General features: G+C 43.3%; 1 protein-coding gene across 4 annotated transcripts in view; it reads right to left on the bottom strand.

Annotated features, from left to right (window-relative positions):
* CACNA1S (calcium voltage-gated channel subunit alpha1 S) overlaps window positions 1-26913 on the bottom strand; it is a 1015758-nt gene that overhangs the window by 675875 nt on the left and 312970 nt on the right. For all 4 annotated transcript variants that reach the window (XM_044287793.1, XM_044287791.1, XM_044287794.1 and 1 more), the window contains exon 12: window positions 12522-12747. In XM_044287793.1, the coding sequence (XP_044143728.1) occupies window positions 12522-12747 (226 nt within the window). The remainder of the gene's footprint in view (window positions 1-12521; window positions 12748-26913) is intronic.

Below are 26913 nucleotides of genomic sequence, written 5' to 3'. Positions count from 1 at the left end.
TTATACAATATAGAGTAGAATATTATTGTAAATATGAATAGCGCTTTGGCACCATTTTCTGTGTTAATATAGGAAACCATATGAAACAATTCATGCTTCCAATCGGACTGAACGTCTGAAACCTGATAATACATGCCACACTCAATAAAGACAGTTGAAGTTAAATTCATGGCTTAAGTCTTGCTGTATGGCTGAAGGTTTAAAACACTGGGCCAGTATCTTCATAATTGGTAGGGGCCAGTTGATCAGACATTCATCTCCTATCCTTTGGATAGGGGATACAATTTTATATTGGGACAAATGCTGTAATAAAATCTGTATAAATGGTAAAAACCAAGGTCATATCAGGTAGGTCCTTTAAATAATGCTAATGGAGAGAGAGATGGTCATGGGAATCAGGAAAAGTAAGAGCTACTAAATAGTTTTTTTTAACTTTGAATATACAAAAGAACAGAGAGTAGTTGTTAATGAATACAAATAACACACTGCATGGGCTAGATATGGTTTAGGCTATAGATTCCCATACACATTAGCGCATATTCAGCAGAATCCGCCAAGATCAGTGGTTCGGCTGAAAATCTAATTTGTGGGTGGAGTTCCCAAAGAAGGATTAGATGAAATGTTTTTTTTTTCACCTGGTCCCTTTGTTCTCCCAGGACAATATGCTGCCACCAAAGGTGTCTGACAGCTGATCTCTCCTCTCTTCCCATTAACAACACATACACATTTGGTATAAGTACACACATACATAAATATATATTAGGTTAGTCAGGAGGAAGTCAAGAAAGCCAGCTGTATACCGAAGGATTGTTCGGCTGACAGCCTCAGAATGTAGAGCTAAGCGCAGTTTTTAAAAATTTGATTCAGCCAATTCGCTGAAGTTTGATAAGAAATTTGATTTGTTACGAATTAATTCATCATGAATCCCGATAAATCAGGTATACCCAGGCCACTCTGCTGAATCATATCCATTCCACTTGGTGGTCCAATCTCAGTGTGAAGGTTTGGAAAATAAACTGCAAGAAGATTTCAGGGAAAGTGTATTGCCCTATGCATTACATTCTAGTGCACCCACATTCATAGTTAATCCGTTCTGTAGGTACTATGCCATCAGTATTAGAGGTGGAATTTATCGCCGTCTACATCACTGTGCGGTGCACCAAGATTCATAGTTAATACCTTCTGTTAAATAAAACGAAAAGCATACAGCACCCTTCAATAAAGCTAAAACACAGTGTGGGCCCCTGCAGGAGCTGTGTCCAAATGTCACCTTAGTGGAACAAAATAAAGAAATGGAGGCAGCACCAATAAAGTAGTGGAGAAAAAAAGAAAAGGTCTTTTAATGCATGTTGTAGCAGTCCAAACACATGCTTTTTAATCCCTTCTGTTAGCTGTAGCTTTACTGTGCATCAGGTCAATGTTAGTGTCAGGTCAAATTTATTGCTATGGATTTGACTGTGCAGTCCCTCAAGATTCAAGTATTGACCCTATGACAGAGTGGCAGCAGCAGGGCAGTAACAGTGACAATAGTGGCCCCATGACGGGCGGGGGGGGCATCAGCAGTGGCAGTAAGGCTATGCTCACATCAAAGTTTATTTTTCTGTTCTTCTGATCCATCAGAAACATAACAGCAAGCATCTGGCTATTTGTGCAAGGGACTCGATGCCCCCATCTCCACTGCATACTGCCATAGTCTGATGGAGTCATCTGCATTGTCTTTGTTGTCGCCCTCCAGCTCCTCCTGCTTCTCTCCTGTTGCTTGGGCAGATAAACCACCTAGTTGTGTATAAAATTCCTGCGCATTTATGTCCTCCTCTTCCAGTTCATCCTCTTAAGGGCTCAGATGGCTGTTGAAATGTAGGTGCCAGATCTTCTGTCCCCTCGCCAATCAGATTTGTCAGCATCCCCTCCAGGAAGTGAAGGGGTGGAATGACATCATTCATCCTGTAGTTCTGCAGACTGACAAATAAAGTGGCCTCCTCAAAGGGCCTGAATAAACGGCATGTGTCACACATGAGCTACCATTGGCTAATGTGGAAGTTACACCGGGGAGTAGGCCTGTCTGTCTGCAGCCTTCCTCTGCTCTTACATTCGCTCTAACATATGGATGGAAAGAAAGGGTGGAAATGTCGTATATCAGGAGATGTTGGGGAACAGCATTTTGCCTTTGCAGCTCAAATAGGGCGTGTTTTGTGTGGCAATAGTGGCTGAAATGCATGCACAGTTTTCTGGACATTATAAACAACTCTTGCAGTTCAGTGGAAGACTTGAGGAACCGGGTGACAATGAGATTGAAGATGTGCGCCACACAGCACGTATGAGTAAGTCTTCCAAGACACATTGCCAATAAAATGTCCTTCCCGTTATCAGTAACCCTGGTTCCTATCTCCAGTTGGCGAGGAGATAGCCAGTTTCTTAATTGATGATACAGAGCAGTTCTTCCCCAGTAAGGTTCCGTTCACCAAAGCTGACCAAGTGCAGAACCGCGTGACAACACCTTGCTTTGCATAGGTGATATGCTGGAGGACCACTGTGAACTGTGCCTAGAAGGGAGGGTGAGGAAAAGATGGAGGATGAGGAGGAAGAGCAGCACACTGATGTAGAAATCCCAGAATTACAACACAGAGGCAGAACAGCCAAGTTGCTGGTGTGCCTGGGCCAGAACCACATTTATCTAGTGGGCTGTAAATGACATATATTGTCATTGACCATAGAGTAGTGTAGAAAGGTGCAAGGGTCCGTCATTGACGGAAGGTATGTTTTACCGAGATTCCTGGCCTCGGTGAGGTAAGAGCCGGTAATTTTAAGTGTCATCGGCAGTTAGTGTCATCGACTGTTATTTAGAATGGCTGTTGAGCCGATCCGGGCCGGCTCTTACTGGGAGCAGTCAAAGTGCAGGGTGGGTGGCTTCTCCCCACGCTCCAGGCTGGGTTTTGGCTGGGATATAAAAACCCAGCCAGCAGTCTCAGCTGTGTGGATTATCCTCCATTTTACAGTGAAGCTGTGGAGACGCTGTGGTTTTGGGATCTGCATGAGGTGTGCTATGCTAAAAGACTGAGAGCCGGATTGCTGGAAAACAGGCCCCCTAAAGCCTGCTGTGGATGACTGATGAAAAACTGCTAACCAGGTGAACATTTGTGTTCTGTGGACTTTCCATGGTGTGAACATACACCAATACAGCAAACTGTTATTTTGTTTTGCCTTTTGTGTGAATAAACACTGACCTATTTAAGTTAAAGACTTTGTGATTGCCTCTATACTGCGTCTGCTAAGCTGCCTCCCAGAGAAAATCCCCACAGTAGTTACAACTCCATACGTGAGTGCTGGTGTTAACTCTTTCAGACACCAAGAGGCCCAAAGACTGGCTCACCTTCTGCTCAACGTACGTGTGCAGGTCTGGTAGAGCTGTAGTACCAGTAACTTGGCCAGGTCCACTTTCAGTTTCTGTGCCGTTGGAGGAGTGTATGCATAATGTTGTCTTTTTGCAATCAGCTCGGTGATCAATTGCTGCCGAAACAAGTGATGAGGAGCAGGAGAAGGAGGAGCATCAGGAGCATAAGTCTCCTTATGCTGATGTTGTCAAGCCCTGACTACTAGAGAGGGGGTGCAAGCAGTTGCGGCATCAGACTGTAATACCAAATAAGCAGTACTTTTTTCCAATGCCACTTTATGGTGAAGCTCTATGTGCTGATGCAGGGTTGTCACGCCAATATTAGCATACTGGCCTTCACTGCGCTTTCTGCCCACACATCCTGCATGCCACCATGCTGAAGTCCCTCAACAACTTGGTGAAAAAATTTCCCACACTGGTGAGTATGGCATTTTTCCTCCACTACTGCTAGTGTTTTCCTCACAGGTAGTCTCCCAAGTAAAAGACGCTGTACTCTTCCTGTGTTTGACTACACATCTCCCACTGATTCCTCCCTGCTGTTTCACAGGCACGCTTCGACCTTGTTGTCTCATGGGCATGCTTCCACCCTGCAGTCTCACGGGTAGGCTGCCACCCTCGCCCCCTAAAAATGATGATGCCTCCTCTTCACCCAGTTTCCAAATGCGATCAGCTACATCATCATCTACATCTGTTTGGTCGTCACTTGTGTTACCTTCACCTGTCTCTTGCACACGTCCCTGACCTCTTGCAACATGTGTTCCCATCTGACCATCATCATCAGTAGTTGCACGCCTAGTGGAGTCTGCAACTGACCTCTCCTCCAGGTCTGTGCTGGCCTGTAACGGCTGACTGTCCTCAATAAGCTGATTATCGCGTAAAAACGTAGCAGAGCATTCAGCTATTATTACTTGGCTAGTAGAAGGAGCAGCAAAAGCAAGAGGCAGGGTCAGGATGGGTGAGGACACAGAGTTCCTGGGCCATGACAAATAAGCGTGGTGTCGGAGGAACCCAACAATTCATGGCTATGTGTATCTGATGTTGAAGAGTGAGTCAACCATTCCAGTACAGCTGGATTGTTGGGCAAAACACAAATGCTGGATAACAGTGGCAGCTCTGGTCTGCGGCTGCTGCTACCACCACTCCTTCTTCTGTTGCTACTTTTTCTGGCTATAGCAACATTTTTGCCACTGCCTGTTCTTTTGGAGGACCCAGGTAACTGTCTGTTGGCTATAGTTTTCAGTAACAATAACGTAACAGATTAACTATGAATCTCGCAGCAGTTAAACAAGATAAATGCGGAGATATAATAGACCGCCCTTTAACCCTTTCAGGACCCTGTCATATTTCACCTTAAGGACCATGCTGTTTTTTTTTATTTTTTATTTGACATGTGTCACTTTATGTGGTAACATCTTTGGAACACTTTTACTTATCCAAGCCATTCTGAGAATGTTTTCTTGTGACACATTGTACTTCATGATAGTGGTAAATTTACGTCAATATTTTTTGTTTTTTATAAAAAAAAATCTTTTCAAATTTCCATATTTCAGTTTCTCTGCTTTAAAACAAATAGTTATTACTTTAAATTTTCCATATGTCTACTTTATGTTTGGATCATTTCGGGAAGTTTAGAAGTAAATATTAAAATGTTGTCGAAAATTTCCAAAACACACTTTTTTTTAACCACCTCACATCCGGGTCATTTACCCCTTCCTGACAGAACCTAATTTTATAAATCTGACATGTGTCACTTTATGTGGTAATAACTTTGGAATGCTTTTACTTATCCAAGCCATTCTAAAAAAATGTTTTTTCGTTACACATTGTACTTCATGACAGTGGTAAATTTGAGTCGATATATTTCCCAAAATATATCCCAAATTTACCTAAAATTTTGAAAAATTTGCAATTTTCCAAATTTCTATTTCTCTTCTTTTAAAACAGAAAGTGATACCTCATAAAATATTTATTACTTAACCTTCACCATATGTCTACTTTATGTTGGCATAATTTTGTAATTTTTTTTTAGGACATTACCTTTTAGAAGCAATTCTTAAAAGTTTTAGGAAGATTTCCAAAACCCACTGCGGAAAGTGGAACCCCCCCTCCCATAAATGACCCCAATGTAGAAACTACACCTCTCAAGTTACTCAAAAGTGATTTTACAAACTTTGTTAATCCATTAGGTGTTCCACAAGAATTAAAGGAAAATGGAGATGAAATTTCTAAATTTCACTTTTTGGCAGATTTTCCATTTTAATCCATTTTGTTCTTTAATACATCGAGGGTTAACAGCCAAACAAAACTCAATATTTATTAACCTGATTCTGCAGTTTACAGAAACACCCCACATTTGGGCGTAAACTGATGTAACGTCACAAGGCAGGGCGCAGAATAAAAGGAGCACTGTATGGTTTTTAGAAGGCAGATTTTGCTGAACTGTTTTTTAGATGCCATGTCCCATTTGAAGCCCTCTGATGCACCCATACAGTTGAAACTCCCAAAAAGTGACCCCTATTTTGGAAACTAGGGGAGGAGGTTTCAGTTTTATTGGTGCTATTTTGGGGTACATATGATTTTTTATTGCGCTATATTTTTTCACTATTGATTACTCCTGTAACTGGGGCTGACATAGTAGCCCCAGTTACAGGGGAAATACAGCCCCCAGAGAGGCTGTAAAGTCTCAGTGCAGGGCTGATCGAGGTCTATTAAAGACCCGACAGCTCCTGCACTCTCCTTGCTCCAGCGGTCACATGACATAGAAAAATAGAAACATAGAATGTGTTGGCAGATAAGAAGCATTTGGCCCATCTAGTCTGCCCAATATACTGAATACTATGAATAGCCCTTGGCCCTATCTTATATGAAGGATGGCCTTATGCCTATCCCAATTCATGCTTAAACTCCTTCACTGTATTTGCAGCTACCACTGCTGCAAGAAGGCTATTCCATTCATCCACTACTCTCTCAGTAAAGTAATACTTCCTGATATTATTTTTAAACCTTTGCCCCTCAAATTTAAAACTATGTCCTCTTGTAGCAACTTTCCTTCTTTTAAATATTCTCTCCTCTTTTACCTTGTTGATTCCCTTTATGTATTTAAAAGTTTCTATCATATCCCCTCTGTCTCGTCTTTCTTCCAAGCTATACATGTTAAGGTCCTTTAATCTTTCCTGGTAAGGTACCTTTTAGTCTTCTGAAATAAAGACCCATAAATCCCTTTCCTCAGATACTGAAGCTAGGACTGTATCACTGATTTTATATTCTGCTTTTGGGTTTTTAAGCCCCAGGTGCATTATCTTGCACTTATCAACATTAAATTTTAGTTGCCCGATTTTTGACCATTCCTCTAGTTTTCCTAAATCCTTTTCCATTTGGTGTATCCCTCCAGGAACATCAACCCGGTTACAAATCTTTGCGTCATCAGCAAAAGGACACACCTTACCATTGAGGCCTTCTGCAATTTCGCTGATAAAGATATTAAATAATATGGGTCCCAGAACAGATTCCTGAGGTACCCCACTGGTAACAAGACCATGGTCTGAATATACTCCATTGACTACAACCCTCTGTTGTCTATTTCTCAGCCACTGCCTAATCCATTCAACAATATGGGAGTCCACGCACAAAGACTGCAACTTATTGATAAGCCTTCTATGTGGGACAGTATCAAAAGCCTTACTAAAGTCCAGATAAGCGATGTCTACTGCACCCCCGCCATCTATTATCTGCCTTAAGTACACCCATGCTGTTTTTCATCTTTCAATCCATGTGATTCTAGATGTTCCACAATTGTCTCCTTAAGTATGGTTTCCACTAATTTCCCCACTATTGATGTCAGGCTTACTGGCCTATAATTGCCCGATTACTCCCTACTACCTTTCTTGCGAATGGGCACATCATTTGCCAATATACAATCTTCTGTGACAACTCCTGTTGCCAGTGATTGGTTAAATAAATCTGTTAATGGTTTTGCTATTTCGCCGCTGAGCTCTTTTAATAGCTTTGAGTGTATCCCATCAGGCCCCTGTGACTAATTTTTATTAATTTTAGACAGCTGACTTAGAACCTCTTCCTCTGTAAAGACACATGCATCAAAAGATTCATTAGTCTTCTTTCCTAACTGAGGTCCTTTTCCTTCATTTTCCTTTGTAAAAACTGAACAGAAGTATTCATTGAGGCAGTCAGCTAGTTCTTTATCTTCTTCCATATACCTTCCTTCTTTTGTTTTTAATTTGGTAATTCCTTGTTTTAGTTTCCTTTTTTAATTTATGTATCTGAAGAATGTCTTGTCGCCTTTTTTCACTGACTGCGTTAATTTCTCTTCTGCCTGTGCTTTAGAAGCTCTTATAACTTGTTTGGCCTCTCTCTGCCTAATCTTATAAATTTGCCTGTCATCCTCTATTTTTTTTTTTTTTTTTTTTATATAATTACTAAATGCTATTGTTTTTTATGATCTTGGCGACTTCTACTAGTGGTCTCTTCCTTTTTTTGCTTTTACTGACTAGACTAATGCAATTTCCTGTTGCCTTCAATAGTGCCACTTTTAAGTAGTCCCATTTCTCCTGGACTCCATTGAAACTGTTCATTTTCAAGTCAGTTTTTCTAAAATCTAAAACTTTTGTTTTTGTGTGGTGTGACTCAGTCACTGTAGTTATAGTAAACCACACAGACTGGTGATCACTAGATCCCAAGCTTTTCCCTACAGTAATATCAGATACCAAATTCCAATTTGCGAATACTAAATCTAAAATGGCCTCCTTCCGGATTGGCTCCTCAACTACTTGCTGTAGAGATAATCCCAGTAGGGAATTTAGAATATCTGTACTCCTGGCAGAACTAGCTATTTTGGTTTTCCAGTTTACATCAGGAAGATTAAAGTCTCCCATAATGATAACTTCCCCCTTCGAGTTACCTTATGATTATAAAGCTGCAAGGTAACCCAAACTGACTCTAAATCGGTCTTGCTAACTTGTATCAAATTAGATTTCATGCTATCTTTTACATACAGGGTCACCCCTCCCCCTTCTTGCCTTCTCTGTCTTTCCTTTATAGAGAGAACCCTGGTATTGTTATATCCCAGTCATTACTCCCATTGAACCACGTCTCAGTAACAGCCACTAAATCTATATTCTCAGATGCCATTATAGCCTCAAGTTCATTGATCTTATTCCCTAAGCTGCAAGCATTTGTAGACAAGAATCTGAGCTTGTCATTTCTTAACCTTTGTGCTACTGGCATCTTCTGGCATTGTTCCGGGGGCAGTCGGACTGCTGGATCTTCACTCTTTTGCCTCCTTTCCTAGTTTAAATGCTCCTTAGCAAATACTTGGAACTGTTCACTGAGGACATTCGTTCCCTTGAGAGAAAGATGCAAACCATCTTTCTTGTACAGTTCTTTTCCATTCCAACGAGAGCTAACATGAGACACAAAGCCAAACCCTTGGTTCAGACACCATTCACCAAGCCATACATTGAATTCCTTAATGCACATCTTCCTGTCATGCTGAAGGTTATGCACAGGTATAACTGCAGATAATGAAACAGTTCATGCAACCTCCCGTATATCATTTCCAAGTGTGTGAAAAGCTTCCTTCACCTTTGAAACCTCATTGCAAGCCAGATCATTTGTCCAAAGATGGACAATAACATCCACCTCCCTTCCCTGCTCTGCTTGCCTAACAATATTAAGGATCCGTCATCTATCCCTGCTAGTGGTAGCACCAGGGAGACAACTCACAACACCATTTTCCTCAAACTTCACACCTCTTATGATGGAATTGCCCACCAATAGCTGCTTACTATCAGTCCTCACCGAGCCGGGACAGGAAGTGCATAGCTATTCCTGATCTGTATACATAGCACTGTGTATACAGTGATCTAGAAAGCAGGGATACCTGGGAACAATCCTTGCCTTCTCTCTGGGTTGCTCTGCTGTCACAGATTAGCGTGCAGCTGCCATCTCTAAATGGACGTTCCAGAACATCCATTCAGAGATAAACATCCACCCATCGGACATTTGTATCCTATGGGCGGATGTGAGGTGGTTAAGGACCAGTTCAGTTAGGAAGTCATTATGAACCACCCATAAATGTCCCCAATTTAGAAACTACACCCCTAAAGGTATTCTAAACTGATTTTGCTAACTTTGTTAACACTTTAGGTGTTCCACAAGAATTAAAGAAAAATGTAGATGACATTTCAGAATTTCACTTTTTTTAGCAGATTTTCCATTTTAATCTATTTTTTTCTAGTAACAAAGCAAGGGTTAACAAGGGTTAGCCAAACAAAACTCAATATTTATTATGCTGATTCTGTAGTTTACAGAAACACCCCATTTGTAAAACGCTGTATGGGCACACGGCAGGGCATAGAAGAAAAGGAGAGCCATATGCTTTTTGGAGGGCAGATTTCACTGGGATAATTTTAAGTTGCCATGTCATATAACCCTCTGAAGCACCCCTAGAGTAGAAACTCCCAAAAAGTGACCCCATTTTGGAAATTATGGGATAAGGTGGCAGTTTTGTTGGTACTATTTTAGGATACATATGATTTTTGGTTGCTCTATATTGCACTTTTTGTGAGGCAAGGTAACAAAAAATAGCTGTTTTGGTACCATTTTTATTTTTTACAATGTTCATCTGACAGGTTAGATCATGTGCTACTTTTATACAGCAGGTTGGTATGGATGCGAAAATACCAAATATGACTACGTTTTTAGTTGTTGTTTGTTTCATTTTACATAATGAAGCATTAAAACAAATTATTTTTTAGTGTCTCCATATTCTGAAAGCCATAGTTTTTTTATTTTTTGGTTGACTGTTTTATGTACAGTATTCACCTGAGGAGTTAGGAAATGTGATATTTTTATACAGCAGGTTGTTACAGATGCGGCAATACCTAATATGGATACTTACAAAAAAATGTATTTAAGTTTTTCACAATAAAAGCATTTTTGAAACAACAAAAATCATGTTTTGGTGTCTCCATATTTTGAGGTAGAGTCAAATTTTTGGCGAGATGAGATGATGGTTGGATTGGTACTATTTTGCAGTGCATATGATTTTTTGATGGCTTGGTATTACACTTTTTATGATGTAAGGTGACAAAAAAATGGCTTTATTGACACACGGTGTTCACCTAAGGGATTAGGTCATGTGATATTTTAATAGACCTAGTTGTTACGGACGCAGCGATACCTTACATGTTTTTCATTGTTTTCACTTTAAACACAATAAAAGCATTTTTGAAACAAAAAAAATCATGTTTTAATGTCTCCATATTCTGAGAGCCATAGTATGTTTTATTTTTGAGCGATTTTCCTAGGTAGGGTCTTGTTTTTTGCGAGATGAGAAGACGGTTATATTGTAATGCATTGACTGTCAGCTTTTATGCTGAAAGCCTGCCTATGAGACTCAGCCTAATAGGCTGGATCTCACAGGCTTCTGTAGAAGGCAAGCCCTGATTCATATGAAAGGCATCGGACTGCCTTCTCTGACATCAGGTGCCCATCATTGCAGTGCGGGAACCCAATGGGGAAGCAGAGGGAATCTGTACCCTCCGGAAACCATCTGCATGCAAAGGGTTTATACACCAGCATCTGTGTTTTCACTGATGCAGGTGTATGCAGTAGGGGCCTGGCTGTCAGTGACTGACAGGTCTGTCCCGCTGATCAGGCAGGCGCAGCCTCTGTACCCACCCGATCAGCCCACCGTACATGTACGGTGCTCATCCTTAAAGGGTAACTGTCATATTTTAGCATATGGTACTGCTGCAGCAGCATTATGCATAAAGCAATCTTTAGTTTCTGCACATACCACTGTTTTCCTTGAGTTTTTCCCTTAGTTACGGTTGTTTAAACATCTACAATATGAGGACCTTCTCAAGGTGGCTTCTCTGCCAGTTCTGAGGCCAAAACTGCTTTCCCTCACTTCCCCTCCCTGCCAGCCAATTAGATTGAATTACTGAGAGACACGCCTCCTCACTCGGAAGCCTAATGCAGGCATGCAGTATGAAAGACCGCCCCCCCCTTCCCATCTTCCTGTCTTCTTAGCCAGAGACAGACAAGCCATAGCAACAGCCTTTTAAGGGAGCAGTGGAAAAGGACAGAGGACATTAATAAAAGCTGTTATTATAAGGTAATTACAGATCTTTTTAAAATAATTGATAGACTAACTCAGGTATACATGCCTAGCTCTAATAAACTAGCAAATAAAATAAAAAATGACAGTTACACTGTAAGTCATGTCCACCAGTGCCGTACATGTATGGCGTGGGTCCTCTACAGGCTAATACTGAGTCTGACACACAGTAAGTCTATGTGTAAAATGACGGGTTAACTGTGAATATCGCAGCAGTTGAACAAGATAAAAGTGGCAATTTATTAGACCGCCCTTTAATATCGAGTCTGACACACAGTAAGTCTATGTGTAAAACGACAGATTAACTTTGAGTGCTGTGCTGTGCAGCAGTTGAACAAGATAAACGTGGCATATTACACTCAACTATAGTTGAGTGTAATATCCCTATGCTCTCCCTATAGTCTCAAAAAACTCTCCCTACGATCTTCCGTTGGATGCTTTGATTCGCTCAACACTAGCCAAATGTCTATGGCCAGCTTAAGCTAAATAAGGTAAATATGAACAAGGCTCCGGCTCCAGATGGATTATACCCAAGAGTTCATAAAGAGCTCGGTTCTGTTATCGTTGTTCTGCTTTTCATAATTTTTTGAGATTCTTTAGTGACTAGCATAGTATCAAGCAACTAGTGCAAGGCAAATGTGGTCACATACTTCACATATTATCCTATATGCAAATATTCTATGTAATTTTTAAATGAAAGCGAGTGAATGGTTTGGCACGGTGAGGGGTAAAGGATAGCCATGTTTGGGGGACAGCATAGGATCTACAGTCTACTTATTTCACCACTGATATACATATAGTTATAATCTAGTCCAAAAGCAAAGAGATTAATAAAAGTTCCAAATTCCTTCCAATTCTGAACCTTTTTTTACATAAATGTGATCCAATATTCTGCATTATTACTTTCTAAACAAATTACTTTTGAAAGTCATTATACTGAACCTCTGTAATAATAATAATAAACATTTTGGTGCCCAAGTACAAGCTTACCGTGTTATCTTAAATATCCGAAGAAGCCGTATACACCGCAAAACAGATATTCCAAGTGGAGACATGATGTTACTGGCAACTAACATTACTTCAAGAAGTCCTGTGCATACCACAAAGCAGTCAAATCGATTGAAGAGGGACATAAAATATGACTGGAAACCAAGTGCATAGATCTTCAAGATCATCTCCATTGTGAACACAATAAGCAGTACCTGGTTTGCAATGTCTGAAAAGTAATCAAAATGAATTAATACTGTACATCACACACTAAAAAAACAATAACATCACCTATGTGCCCTTATGGTGTCTGAAGAGAATGCGGATTTTAGAATTTATAATTTTTCAGTGTATTTGGAATTTGGTATCAAAAACATAATCTAAGATCAGTGTAAACACACAAAATTAATCTGCACAGAATGTTGGACCTAAAATAAACACGAGTTAGAATGCTGAAAGGTATTACAAATAAAAGGAATCAGGAGACGTTAAATCAAGGTCCTGAACTACCAGCCAAGTGAAACAAAAAAATCATGCATGTATAGCAAGCTCTAGATGACATACTCTATAAGCTCTTTTCTATGGGCAATTATCAACTACTTCTGAAAAATTAAACTATTCTCTTGCTGCTTGTTCAATGTAAAGTCAAAAGTGCACCAGTTTCACTGAATGGTGTTCAGTTAAAGAGGATCTCCTGGATTGTTATACTCATGGCCTATCTTTATAATAAGTCATTAACTGTCACGTACCAGGGACCAGCGCCCCGCATCACATGACAACGATAGCTCAAGCCCTTCAGGCCAATTCACCTCACCCCCTCACACGATGCACCGGGCCGTAACTCGAGCATAAACCACCACCAAGCCTGCAAGCACATCCACGCAATAACACAAAACTTTTACCGCCACCACCTGCCCACCACCTGTTCCACTTGCAAGCAGACACACACACGGTAGTAAGACTCATGGAAAAACAACATACAGCCTCAGACTGCACTCACACTCTTCATGGAACTAACAGGTTCTTAAGGTTACAAGACAAACCATCAAACTTTTAGGTTTAATGTATGGAAAATGGATAGCACTTGGTTACAAAAAAATATTAACAAGAGACATACATAAATGGCAAACAATTGTAAATTAAAAAGGAGAAAACATAGAAAGTTCTGATACTTAGCAGTTGTGTGCTAAAAGTCCTTTTTTCCCAGGAGATTTGGGCAGAGTAATGGTGCACAAACCAATTCGATTCGATCTCCCACTTATATCCCAGGCATTACATATTTATGTCTTTCCTCAAGTGGCAGGCCTCTAACTCAGCACCTCTGGGCTCAGCTTTATTACACATGCAGCCTGCCCCCCTGGCCATATAGGGAACAGGTGTGAAAAAATCCAAAATATATTTTCCCAGTTGCCCTGGTGAATATACAGGCCCTAGGCCTTCTTTTTAATTCATATCTAACCATTCCGAGTCCTAGCATATCAAACGAGACACGTCCAGGATACTCGGAAGGTGAGATCCTTCTTTTAGAAAAATGAAGGCGCGTTGATACACCATGTCTTGTGTCCATGCCAGAGGTGATAATCTGGATTCTGGAGACATCCACCCCCTCCTGGACAAGTTATAAAGGATTACAAATTATTGTTCATTCTCTGGTTAGGAAGTCCCCTGCTGACAAAAGGGGCCAAAGAGTCTGCAGTCCCCTGTCCTGAAGTGTGATCAGTAAACGGGCCTATCCTCGTTAGCATTTCTGTGCTAACTACCTCCCGGGGAGCAGTTTGGCTGTTTCCCAGGAACGAGACAGACAGCTCGACTCTCTCTATGCAGCCTTAAACCAATTCATAAATCGATTACCCCCAACATAGATGCTGGCCTTGTAATACAGAAGATACAAAAACATAATAAATACACACTTTATATATATGTAAATCACACCGGAATATGTTACAGTACAATATATAATCATAAAACACATGAATCACTGCAAACGTTATAATAACTAAGGATAAGGCGAACCTTATTCCTGACACTATCAGAGTTTTTTTTGTTTTTGTGTTTTCATTTTTCTTCCCTATCTTCCTTGAGCAATAAAAATGTTAGATTTCCATTCACATAGCTGTATGTGGACTTATTGTATGCAGGTCAAGGTGTATTTTCTAATGCCACCATTCATTATGGCATACAATGTAGTGGTAAGCGGTTAAACAATTCCAAATGGGGTGAAATTGGAAGAAACACAATTCCTTCACCGTGTAACGTTTTGTTCCCATGGCATTTTGTTTGCGGCAAAACTGACCCATTCCCTTAATTCGCTGGGTCACCTCGATTACAATGATATCCCATATGGAAAGTTTTTTTTTTTAAGTCTAAATAGTGTAAAAATAAAGTTTAACTTTTAAAAACATATATTTTTTTTTACTTGACCATATTCTGACCCCCTTGTTTATAGGTATATCTACTGGTTCAGTTTTTGACGGGAAATATGTAGTTTTCATTGATACCATTTTGGAGTGTGTGTTACTTTTTTATCACATTTTTTAACTTTTTTTGGGTAAGAGAAGCAATAAAAAAATGGCAAATTGCCCATTTTTACCCTTTTTTAAATGACGCCATACGTCGTATTGGAAAAATATTTTTATATTTAAATAGTACGGACGTTTTCGGTCATGTTGATAGCCATGATGTTTATTAGGTATATATTTTTTTATTATATGGAATATATATATATATATATATATATATATGTATATATATATTTATATATAGATATATAGATATATATACTGTATATATATATATATATATATATATATATATGGATATATGCTTGAAAAAGGCTCTTGTATGAGCTGAAACGTTGCCATCCACATGGGTGAATAAACACCACTACTTTTACTTGGAGTGCTGTCCATCTTTCATCTTTATTATATGGGGTAAGCAGCTACATCCCTGGACCTAGCACCCACATTGTTTTTTTCTGGTGCCGCCATTTGTTTCCTTTTTTATATATATGGATATATGGGGTGTGATTGAAAGGGAACCTGTCATCAACTTTCTGCTGCCCATACTAATGACAGTAAAAAGTACAGGCAGGTGAGTTGATTTCAGCAGTCTGTTATTTAAAAGTTAAAAGTAATTGGTTGCCGAGAACCAACATTACAATCATTGCAGGCTAGGCCTCGAAAAGAGTCACGGCCATCTGAGAAGAGTCATGGTTATTCATAAATTCCTGCTCTCCCTACTGATGATTGACAGTCTTCTACCTAGTTTTCTCCCTTTCTCTCTAGGAGAGAGCTGCCAATCATCAGCAGATGGGTGGGAGAGCAGGAGATTATAAATAACCATGACTCTTCTCAAGTAGATTTGACTCTTTTTAAGGCCTGTGCTGCAATGATTATGATGCTGGTTCTCGGCAACCACTCATTAGTAACACACAGCTGAAATCAGCATTTCTGTCACCATTTTATGCTGACTTCAGTGAGGCCAGCATATAGTTGATGACAGGTCCCCTTTAAACTTTGATATTTTTAAATTTTTTCTATATTTTTGAACTTTTTTTCATTTTTTTGTAATGATTTTCTGCAGTAACTTGAAATAGGTGCTGTAACTACACAGCTCTGTCCACTGTGTAGTGGATAGAGCTAATTAAAGCAGCAAAGCTCCAATTTAAGTGAATAGCTGCAGTGCTGCAATAACCTGCAATGTCCACTACTCAGTAGATGGAAGGGTGTAGTTCTGGCTCAGAAGCTACTGCAGAACAGCTGATCAGTTATAGCAACATTGCTCAAATTTAAATGAATGACAGAATTGATGCACTAACCAGGTCTATCCGCTATACAGTGGATGGAGCTCAGTACTTAGTTCCAATTCCGAAGCTACTGCAGAACAGCTGGCAGGGGTGCCGGGAGTTAGACTACCAATGATCTGATATTACTGACCTAACCTAAAAATAGTGCAAACATAAAAAAAAAATACAGCACACCTTGTATATTCCAAAGAAGTACTTTGTATGCTCTAACTGGAGCTAGGTCCATAATTTAGCCCCTTGGAAAGTGAAAAAAGAAAAGCAAGACAAGCACTAGTTTTTGAAAATGTCCTTTTGAAAAACTCTTTTAATCCATCTTCTGCAATCCAGCAAATGTAACGTTTTTGCTATACATTACCTTTTTTTAAAGCATGCTTTGCTTTTCTTCCTTTTTTGTAAATTAAAAATATGCTATCGATATAAAAATCTGAGAGATCCCCCCTTGAGTCGGTACAGCATGTAACTTATTATTATGTTTATATAGCTGCTGTTTTTATGCTCTATTAGTTCTTCTCAATTAATTAAGTTCTTCTCAATTAATAAAGCCACAAAAATAACTTTTTTCTCTTTCGCTTGAACCATAAAGTTAACATAATAGGATTAGGGTTGAGCGAACCCGAACTGTAAAGTACGGGTTCCTACCAAACTTTAGTATTTTTGGACCCCAAACCCAAACATTTCAGTAAAAGATCGGGTTTGGTGTTCAGCGATTTCTTGGCGCTTTTACTAATGGCATGGCTGTGATTGGCCAGTGCAGCAGGTGACCCAGCCTCTATATAAGCTGGAGTCACGTGGCACTGCACGTCACTCTGCTGTTACTACTGTAGGGAGAGGATGCTGCTGCTGTGATGGAGAGAATAGGAAAGAAACTTTAATCAGAACTGCATTTAATTGAACTCAGCGATCTACATAGATTTTGTTGTGTGGGTGCAGTGCACAATCTTTTTACTCTGCTCTGAGCCCAGTGACAGAGAAAAATAACTTTTATCCGTCTGTTAGTTAGGTCGGTGGCGGCGGCCATTTTATGCAAGCTCAGTGCACCAGCACTGCATATGTGCTTTTGTGACATTGAAATCCAAGCTTGAAATACTGCATTAATCTGGGTTTAATAAAACACAAATTTTTGGCAATATCCTACATCTGGTGCCTTTGCCGCATTAGTCAGGGTGCAATTTAAGCTAGAAATACAGCTATAATTTTCTATTGTTTTAAAAAACACCCTTTTTGGGCAAAATACAAAATTTTACAGCCCTTGCTGCATCTGTACGAGTGAAATTCAAGCGTTATATACTGCTGCCATATTCTGTTATTCCCAAAAATACACCCATTTTGGGCAAAATACTTAATTTGCGGCCTTGTCTGCATCTGTCAGTGTGAAATTCAAGCGTTATATACTGCTGTCATATTCTGTTATTTAAAAAAAACACCCATTTTGGAAATACCCTCCATCTTGGGCCTCTATCGCATTATGAAAACCAACCAAGAGGAGTGGGTCAATTAAGTACAAAAACACTTATAATACTGAGGTAATCTAAAAATAACATGATTTTATTTGACAATCACAACAAGACATAATTGGCACAGATCACAAAAAACATTTACCACAGGTCACAATACATAAAGGTATTAAAAACCAAGAGGACCGATGGTGGACTGCTGGTATATATTTATAAAGTGCAAGTGCAATAATCCTGATTAATCATTAGTAGAGAGGTATATTACACCAAACAACTATGGCTCCAATCTACATCATATAAAAGAACCCATATGCATATTTGTACAACAGATACCAAAATTGGGGGTGAAAATACACACCCCAACGGCTAACTGAGGCAATAGGGCAACCACAAATGTAATAGGCACACAGAAAATACTGGCCAACCAACCTAGTATACCAGACAGGAGCATCACTGGTCCACTCCCCAACACACGTTTCGCGTTTAGCTTTTTCAAGGGGTACTGGTGTCATGGAACCATGAACCAGACGTACAACAAGAGCTAAGTGGAAATAAGAAGGCTTTATTGAAAATCAAGCTGTAAGCAAAAGTCCAAACGGATGGCTAAACCGAAGCAGGGTCTTGCGTAGACAGAGGTCAGGAACCAGAAGGGTAGTCAGACGAAACCTGGATCAGGAACCAGCAGGGTAGTCAGACGAAGCCAGGATCAGGAACCAACGGGGTAGTCAGACGAGGCCAGGATCAGGAACCAGAAGCAGCAGCAGTCTTAGAAGCATGTGAACACAGGAGGACCAAGCAAGGAACTGAAGCCACAGACCTCCTATATATATGAGCTAGGCATCCAGCTCCTCCCAGTGGGAAGGAGAAGCCGCAGGGTGGGAGGCTACAAGAAACCCAGAAACCAAGATGGCCGCCAGCACATGTCAAACGAAGGAGAACAGTAAGAAGGTAAGACCATGACAGTACCTCCCCCTCAAGGGCCCCTCCTCCGCGGAGTAAGGAACGGTTTCTGAGGGAAGCGTGCGTGGAAGGCTCGGAGCAAAGCAGGAGCATTGACATCTGCGGAGGGAACCCAGGAACGCTCCTCTGGACCATAACCACGCCAATGGACCAAAAACTGCAACCGACCGCGGACCAGGCGTGAGTCCAGGATATTGCTCACCTCATATTCCTCACGATTGCCCACTTGGACCGGACGGGGCCGAGGAACCGCAACAGTAAGAACAGTAAGAAGGTAAGACCATGACAGTACCTCCCCCTCAAGGGCCCCTCCTCCGCGGAGTAAGGAACGGTTTCTGAGGGAAGCGTGCGTGGAAGGCTCGGAGCAAAGCAGGAGCATGGACATCTGCGGAGGGAACCCAGGAACGCTCCTCTGGACCATAACCACGCCAATGGACCAAAAACTGCAACCGACCGCGGACCAGGCGTGAGTCCAGGATATTGCTCACCTCATATTCCTCACGATTGCCCACTTGGACCGGACGGGGCCGAGGAACCGAGGAAGTGAAACGATTACACACCAATGGCTTCAACAGGGAGACATGAAACACGTTGGAGATCCGCATGCCAGGAGGAAGCGCAAGGGCATAGGCTACCGGGTTTACCCTGCGAAGCACTCGGAAGGGACCAACAAAGCGAGGCGCCAGCTTGGGAGTGGGCACTCGAAGGTTGAGGTTGCGGGTGGACAACCATACACGGTCTCCGACCTGGTAGGAAGGAGCAGGCGCTCGTCTGCGATCAGCCTGGAGTCTCTGGCGCTGCGCAGAGACCTCAAGGGACCTCTGGATCTGTACCCAAGAAGCACGTAGGACGGAAAGGTGATCCTCCACAGCCGGAATATCCTGGGGAGAGAATACCTCCGGTAACACGGCAGGTTGGAACCCATAATTGGCCATGAAGGGAGACGTCCCAGAGGAAGAGTTCACCGCCGTGTTCCTGGCAAACTCAGCCCAAGGCAGGAGGTCAACCCAATTGTCTTGGTGATCGGAGACATAGCAACGAAGGAATTGCTCCAAGGCCTGATTGGATCGTTCTGCGGCCCCATTGGACTGAGGGTGGTAGGCCGAGGAGAAAGAGAGATGAATCCCCAACTGGGAGCAAAAGGCGCGCCAGAACCTGGACACAAACTGACTCCCCCGATCCGACACAATCTCCTTGGGCAAACCGTGCAACCGGAAGACCTCCCTGGCGAAAATCGTGGCCAACTCTTGTGCAGAGGGTAACTTCTTGAGAGGAACACAGTGGCACATTTTGGAAAACCGATCCACAATCATGAGAATGACCGTATGGCCTCGGGATGCAGGGAGGTCCACAATGAAATCCATCCCCAGGTGTGACCATGGGCGCTCCCCGGTGGCTATGGGTTGCAAAAGGCCCAACGGAAGGTGCCGAGGGGACTTACTCTGGGCACAAACGGAGCATGCCGCTACATATGCGGCGATGTCGGAACGTAGAGAAGGCCACCAGAACAGACGTGAAACAGCCCAGGACAGCTGATTCTTTCCAGGATGCCCCGCGGCCTTGGAGTTATGGTAGGTTCGCAACAACCGAGTGCGCAACTCCTCAGGCACAAAACACCTGCCATTGGGTCTCCCAGAGGGAGCACCAGATTGAGCCGCCAAAATCTGCTCACCCAGGGGAGAGGTCAGGCTGGTGCGAATGGCGGCCAGGATCTGATTCGGAGGTATGACCGAAGTTGGAATCGACTCCTCCCCGGACAGCTCGGAGTACTGCCGTGATAAGGCATCCGCTCTGATGTTCTTGGAACCGGGTAGGTAGGAGACCATGTAATTAAAACGTGACAAGAACAGAGCCCATCTGGCCTGACGTGGTGTCAATCTCTTGGCCTCAGAAAGGTAGGTCAGATTCTTGTGGTCCGTCAGGATGAGAACCGGAACCACCGAACCCTCGAGCAAGTGACTCCATTCTTTAAGGGCCTGCACGATGGCCAATAACTCCCTGTCACCAATCTGATAGTTGCACTCCGCGGAAGACAGTTTCCGGGAGTAAAACCCACAAGGAAGCAGAGGGCCCTCTGGTGTTCTACGCTGAGACAGAAGGGCGCCTACTCCCGTCTCAGACGCGTCCACCTCGAGGACAAAGGGCAACCCAGGGTTGGGATGCGACAGAATCGGAGCCGACACAAAGGCGGACTTTAGAGCCTCAAAAGCTCGGATGGCCTCGAGCGGCCAGACCTGGAAATTACTGCCCTTCCTGGTCAGATCCGTGAGAGGCTTGGCTAGCATAGAAAAGTCCCTGATGAACTTCCGATAATAATTGGCGAAGCCCAAAAAGCGCTGCAGGGCACGGAGACCACTGGGCTGGGGCCACTGTAAGACAGCCGAAACCTTCTCAGGATCCATGGAGAACCCCTCAGCGGAAATGATGTAACCTAAGAAGGTTACCTGGGATCGGTGAAATTCGCATTTCTCAAGCTTACCGAACAGCCTGTTCTCTCGTAACCGTTGCAACACTCGTCTGACATCCAGAATGTGGGCCTCCATGGATTCAGAATATACCAAGATGTCATCCAAATAGACCACCACACACTGCTGCAACAGGTCACGGAAAACATCGTTGATGAATTCCTGGAAGACTGCGGGCGCATTGCACAACCCAAAGGGCATAACCAAGGATTCATAATGACCGGTCCTGGTGTTAAACGCGGTCTTCCACTCATCGCCCGCCTTGATCCTTACCAGGTTATATGCCGCCCTCAGGTCGAGTTTGGTAAAGACCGTGGCCCCTTTGAGGCGATCGAACAGCTCGGAAATCAAGGGTATTGGGTAAGCGTTCTTGATCGTGATGCGATTGAGACCCCTGTAATCGATGCAAGGCCTCAACTCACCGCCCCTCTTTTTCACAAAGAAAAATCCAGCCCCTGCCGGGGACGAGGATTTGCGAATGTGTCCGCGTGAAAGCGCCTCCCTCACGTGCTCCTCCATGGCCTCATTCTCCGCTACCGACAGTGGATAGACTTTGCCACGAGGAGGAACGGCACCAGATTGTAACTCTATGGCACAATCGTATGGGCGGTGCGGAGGTAGGGCAACCGCGCGCACCTTATCGAATACATCCCGGTACTCTTCGTATTCAGGAGGCAACAGAGAGTCCGGGGAAGTACACAGCAACTTGACAGGCCCATGGATGCAACTAGCCCCACACTGCGGTGACCACGAGAGGATCTCGGCCGATCTCCAATCAAAAGTCGGATTATGCTTCTGGAGCCAGGGGTACCCCAAGACCACCGAGTAGTGTGGAGACGAAATCACCTGGAGACAGACCGACTCTCTGTGAACGGCACCAATGGCTATCCCCACTGGAAGGGTCTCATGAGTCACGTGTGGCGGCAGAAGGGGTCTGCCGTCTATCGCCTCAAGAGCCAGTGGGGAACCTCGAGGCTGCAGAGGAATGGAATTGGCGGCAGCGAACACACTATCAATGAACAAACCACCAGCACCAGAGTCCACCAACGCCTGGGTCGTCACCAAGCCCCCGACCCAGGAGAGGACAACAGTGATCAGTGGTTTGTCAACACGGGAAACCGGGGACGAGGAGACTCCACCCAAGATCTGCCCCCGACAGGATCTCAGGTGCGAGCGTTTCCCGGACGGTTCGGACATGCCAACCGAAAATGCCCACCGAGACCACAGTACATGCATCGGCCCTCGCGTCTCCGGAGTACCCTCTCCCCCTCGGACAGGCGAGCAAACCCCAGCTGCATGGGTTCACCCCCAGACAAGTCATCCCCAGGAGGCGTGGGAGGAGAGGGAGGCACGGGTGGGACAGCAAACGTAGGCGCCAATCTGTTAGAAGACCTCCGCAGGCTCTCCTTAAGGAAGGTCTCTCCCTGAGTCTGGTGTCAATCAAAATCAGGAAAGAAATAAGAGACTCGAGCTCCACTGGTAGGTCCTTAGCTGCAACCTCATCCTTCAAGGCATCCGAGAGACCATGAGAGAAAGCAGCGACCAGAGCCTCATTATTCCAGCCCACCTCTGCTGCCAGGGTACGAAACTCAATGGCGTATTCAGCTACGGATGGTGAACCCTGTCTGATGGACATAAGGAGCTTCGCAGCAGAGGCAGCACGAGCCGGCACATCGAATACCTTCCGAAGAGAAGCAACAAAACCGGAAAACTCGGCAACCACCGGATTGTTGTTCTCCCATAAAGGGCTGGCCCAGGCCAAGGCCTTGTCCGAGAGCAGCGAGATCAAGAAGCCCACCTTTGATCTCTCAGTAGGAAAGGCATGTGGCAGCAACTCGAAATAAATGCCCACCTGGTTAAGGAAACCTCGGCACTGAGTTGGCTCTCCCCCAAAGCGCTGTGGAAGGGGGGCAGAACCGGTCATACCCCGAGACACCACAGGCGCAGCACCAGGTGTCGGGGTAGACTCTGGCGCAACAACCGGAGCAGCAGTAGGAGCGGGCCCAGGAGCGACAACCGACCCATCGGCAACGGAAGCGAAATGAGCCGTGCGTTCAAGCAGGGTTTGCAACGCCACAGCGAACCGACCCAACAGGTGATCCTGCTGATCAAGTCTGGCAACCAGCGTAGGTAGCGAGGATGGCCCTGTACCGTCAAAATTCATGGCTTGGTCCTAATGTCATGGAACCATGAACCAGACGTACAACAAGAGATAAGTGGAAATAAGAAGGCTTTATTGAAAATCAAGCTGTAAGCAAAAGTCCAAACGGATGGCTAAACCGAAGCAGGGTCTTGCGTAGACAGAGGTCAGGAACCAGAAGGGTAGTCAGACGAAGCCTGGATCAGGAACCAGCAGGGTAGTCAGACGAAGCCAGGATCAGGAACCAACGGGGTAGTCAGACGAGGCCAGGATCAGGAACCAGAAGCAGCAGCAGTCTTAGAAGCATGTGAACACAGGAGGACCAAGCAAGGAACTGAAGCCACAGACCTCCTATATATATGAGCTAGGCATCCAGCTCCTCCCAGTGGGAAGGAGAAGCTGCAGGGTGGGAGGCTACAAGAAACCCAGAAACCAAGATGGCCGCCAGCACATGTCAAACGAAGGAGAACAGTAAGAAGGTAAGACCATGACAACTGGCTAGTGTGGCGAGGATGGTCTCTTAAATAGGTGGAGTAACTATACTGTGTTTGCTGATAGGTTAACATTAATTGCCTTGCTGATATTATTCGCTAGCCGGTCATCCATCCATTTCAGCTCACCTGGATTATATCAAATGGTGAATGCTCATTATATGGCGCCCGACACTCTGCCCCGAACGCCGCGCTCGCATCCACGTCAAATAAAATCATGTTATTTTTTGATTACCTCAGTATTATAAGTGTTTTTGTACTTAATTGACCCACTCCTCCGGGTTGGCTTGTGACCTTGGTTAGTCACAAGGATTTTCAAGTAGGAGAATATTAGCAATTCTAATTCTATGCAACCATGTATTTTGGAGACACAGAAACTTTTAAAAAATCGACACCGCAACAGAACAAAAACGTGGTGGAATAATGGCTGCTTTGGAACAGTACTTAACCAGAGACCTGGCTCCAAGGGGCCTTCGGGTGCAGGTATGTCCTTCCTTTCCTCTAGAAGATGATGTCCTTAAACAAAGATGGGAAGAGGCCTGCAAATTGTGTTCACAGACATTTATTGAATTACTGACACCGTTGCAGGATAAATTACGGGTAATAGGAGATTCTGATGTAATGACACAATTTGAACAAGATCTGAATAACGAGCAAGCACGCTGGGATAAGGAGATGCAAGAGATGAAGGCTAAAAAATGTAAACGTGATATCTCTGATTATCAAAACCAACGTGTATTCCGCTGGCATTTCAAGCGCAATACTGATCGGTCCACCTCAGGTTCGGTCATGTCTACACAGAGTAATTATTCTCAGCATGCACAAGGACCGTCTTCAGTTGTTTCAACTGCGGCTCCATCCAGAACACTGATAAGACGGAAATACAACAATCTGGAGGACTCTAGGAGTGGGGAGTTGAAGGTAAATAACCTTTCAAATATCCAACTATCCACATCCCAGTTGGAGGTTTTATCACTGGGACTCTTTTTTAGTCCTGTGTCCCTCTATGACAACTTTACAGCAATTAAAGATACCTTTCGATTTGCTAGAAAGCTTGTTTTCAGGAAACATTATTCTAAATCGTGTTCTGATGATATCTTTACAGCCCCGCAGGAACTGGAGGCGCTTCGGATATTAGAGGACCTATTGATGGAACAAGAGATAGGTGAGTCAAAATTTCCGGCATTCACTCGCAGTCGGACGGTCACGTTTCCGGCCTTGTTACACAGTCCAGCAATTGAGACGTTTGTAAAAATGGTGGTGAAGGAATTATTGGAAACATGGTCGTGTGGCCTGTGGAGATGTATGAGGTGGAGGCGCATCGTCAATTGTGCGATATTGCTTGTTAAAGGAGACTTACATCTAATCCTACTAGTAGTTTCCAGATGCAGATACAGGGCATTTTGACGGCAGCAGTGGAGTCAGGGACTATCAACAAAACCGTATTTCATGGCTTGGTGGTGAAATATCCCTAATATTACCCCTACATTGTATCTACTACCAAAGGTCCACAAATCACCATCCAAACCCCTGGGTAGACCAATAGTTTTGGGATGTGGGGGGTTGTGTGAACCCATCTGTCGTTTTTTGGACTTTTACCTCAAGCCATGTGTCGAATGCTTACCGTCGCATGTGCGTGATTCTACTGATGTGCTTAAATGTCTGGAAGGTGTCCAGATGGAAGGCGACATGTATCTCGTAACATGCGATGTGGAGTCGCTTTATACTTACATTTGACATGAGCTCGGATTGAAAGCCTCCACTTTCTTTTTGCGATGAGGAACTTGTCACCTGATCTAATAGAGTTTTTATTGACTCTGTTGGATTTTGTTTTGACCCATAATCACTTCCTCTTTAAGAACCAGTATTATTCACAATTGCAGGAGTGGGAGTGGCAATGGGGGCGACTTGCGCGCCCTCTTACGCCAATCTATTCCTTGGCTTCTGGGAACGCGAGTATGTACAACAGGCAATGGATGAAGCAGATGGTCAGGTTATATCCTGGATGCGCTTTATAGATGATATTCTGTTTATTTGGCAGGGGTCTAGGACGGCATTAGATACATTCTTGATACAGCTTAATATGAATGATTGGAATATCAGGCTGACACAGACCATATCTCAACATCAAATGACGTTTCAGGATATTAACAAGACAATTATCAAGACATCCGTAAAGGGCACCCTGCTAACTGGAGTTCATCGCAAAGATACTGCCGTCAATGCTCTTCTCCACGCTTCTTCGTTTCATCCTCAACATTAAAAATGATCTATACCAATTGGACAGTTCTTGAGAGCCAAAAGATTGTGTACAACAACAGAGGACTTTGAAGAGGAGTCAATGTTACTTCGGCAACGGTTTAGGCAAAGAGGATACCATCCTGTGGTCATTGAACGGGCCTTAAATACATCTCGGCAGACCCTTCTTACAACCAAACATGAGAAAGTGTCAGACGGTACATCTGATAGGTCACGATCAGTCTGCATGATTAAGGACTATAATGCACAATGGAATAACATCAGGAAAACCTTTGTGAAGTTTTGGCCGATCTTGCAAACTGATCATGTTCTTCACTCAGTGCTTACTTCCACTCCCACATTGGTGTCCCGATGCAGTAAAAATCTTAATTATATTCTGGTATCTAGCCATTATGTTCCAACAAAATCTCAAGACTTTTTGTCTCAAGCTAGGGGACCAAGGTGGGGGTCGATATCTTGTGGGCACTGTAGTATTTGTAAGGCTATGATTAAGACTGGCTCTTTTTGTGATTCATCTGGAAAAAGTGTGTATAAGATTGTACAACTGTAGCACCACGGGTGTTATATATTATGCGACATGCCCATGTGGATTAATCTACATAGGCATGACAACACGTGAATTACGTACATGCATTCAGGAACATCAAAGTGATATACGCACTGCATCCAAAATTGGTGACCATGACAGAGACAGCAAAGTGAAACTCAAACCAGTTGCGCAACACTTTCGCTTGAAACACAACAATCGATGGCAGGACCTCAAGGTCCGTGGCATCGGTAGAGTGAATCTTGGCTCTAGGGGTGGTGACCTCTTTAGACGT

Source organism: Bufo gargarizans, chromosome 3 (genome assembly GCF_014858855.1).
Source record: "Bufo gargarizans isolate SCDJY-AF-19 chromosome 3, ASM1485885v1, whole genome shotgun sequence".
Classification (NCBI taxonomy): domain Eukaryota; kingdom Metazoa; phylum Chordata; class Amphibia; order Anura; family Bufonidae; genus Bufo; species Bufo gargarizans.
The sequence above is the reverse complement of the archived record's forward strand: the minus strand, read 5'-3'. Positions and strand labels throughout refer to the sequence as shown.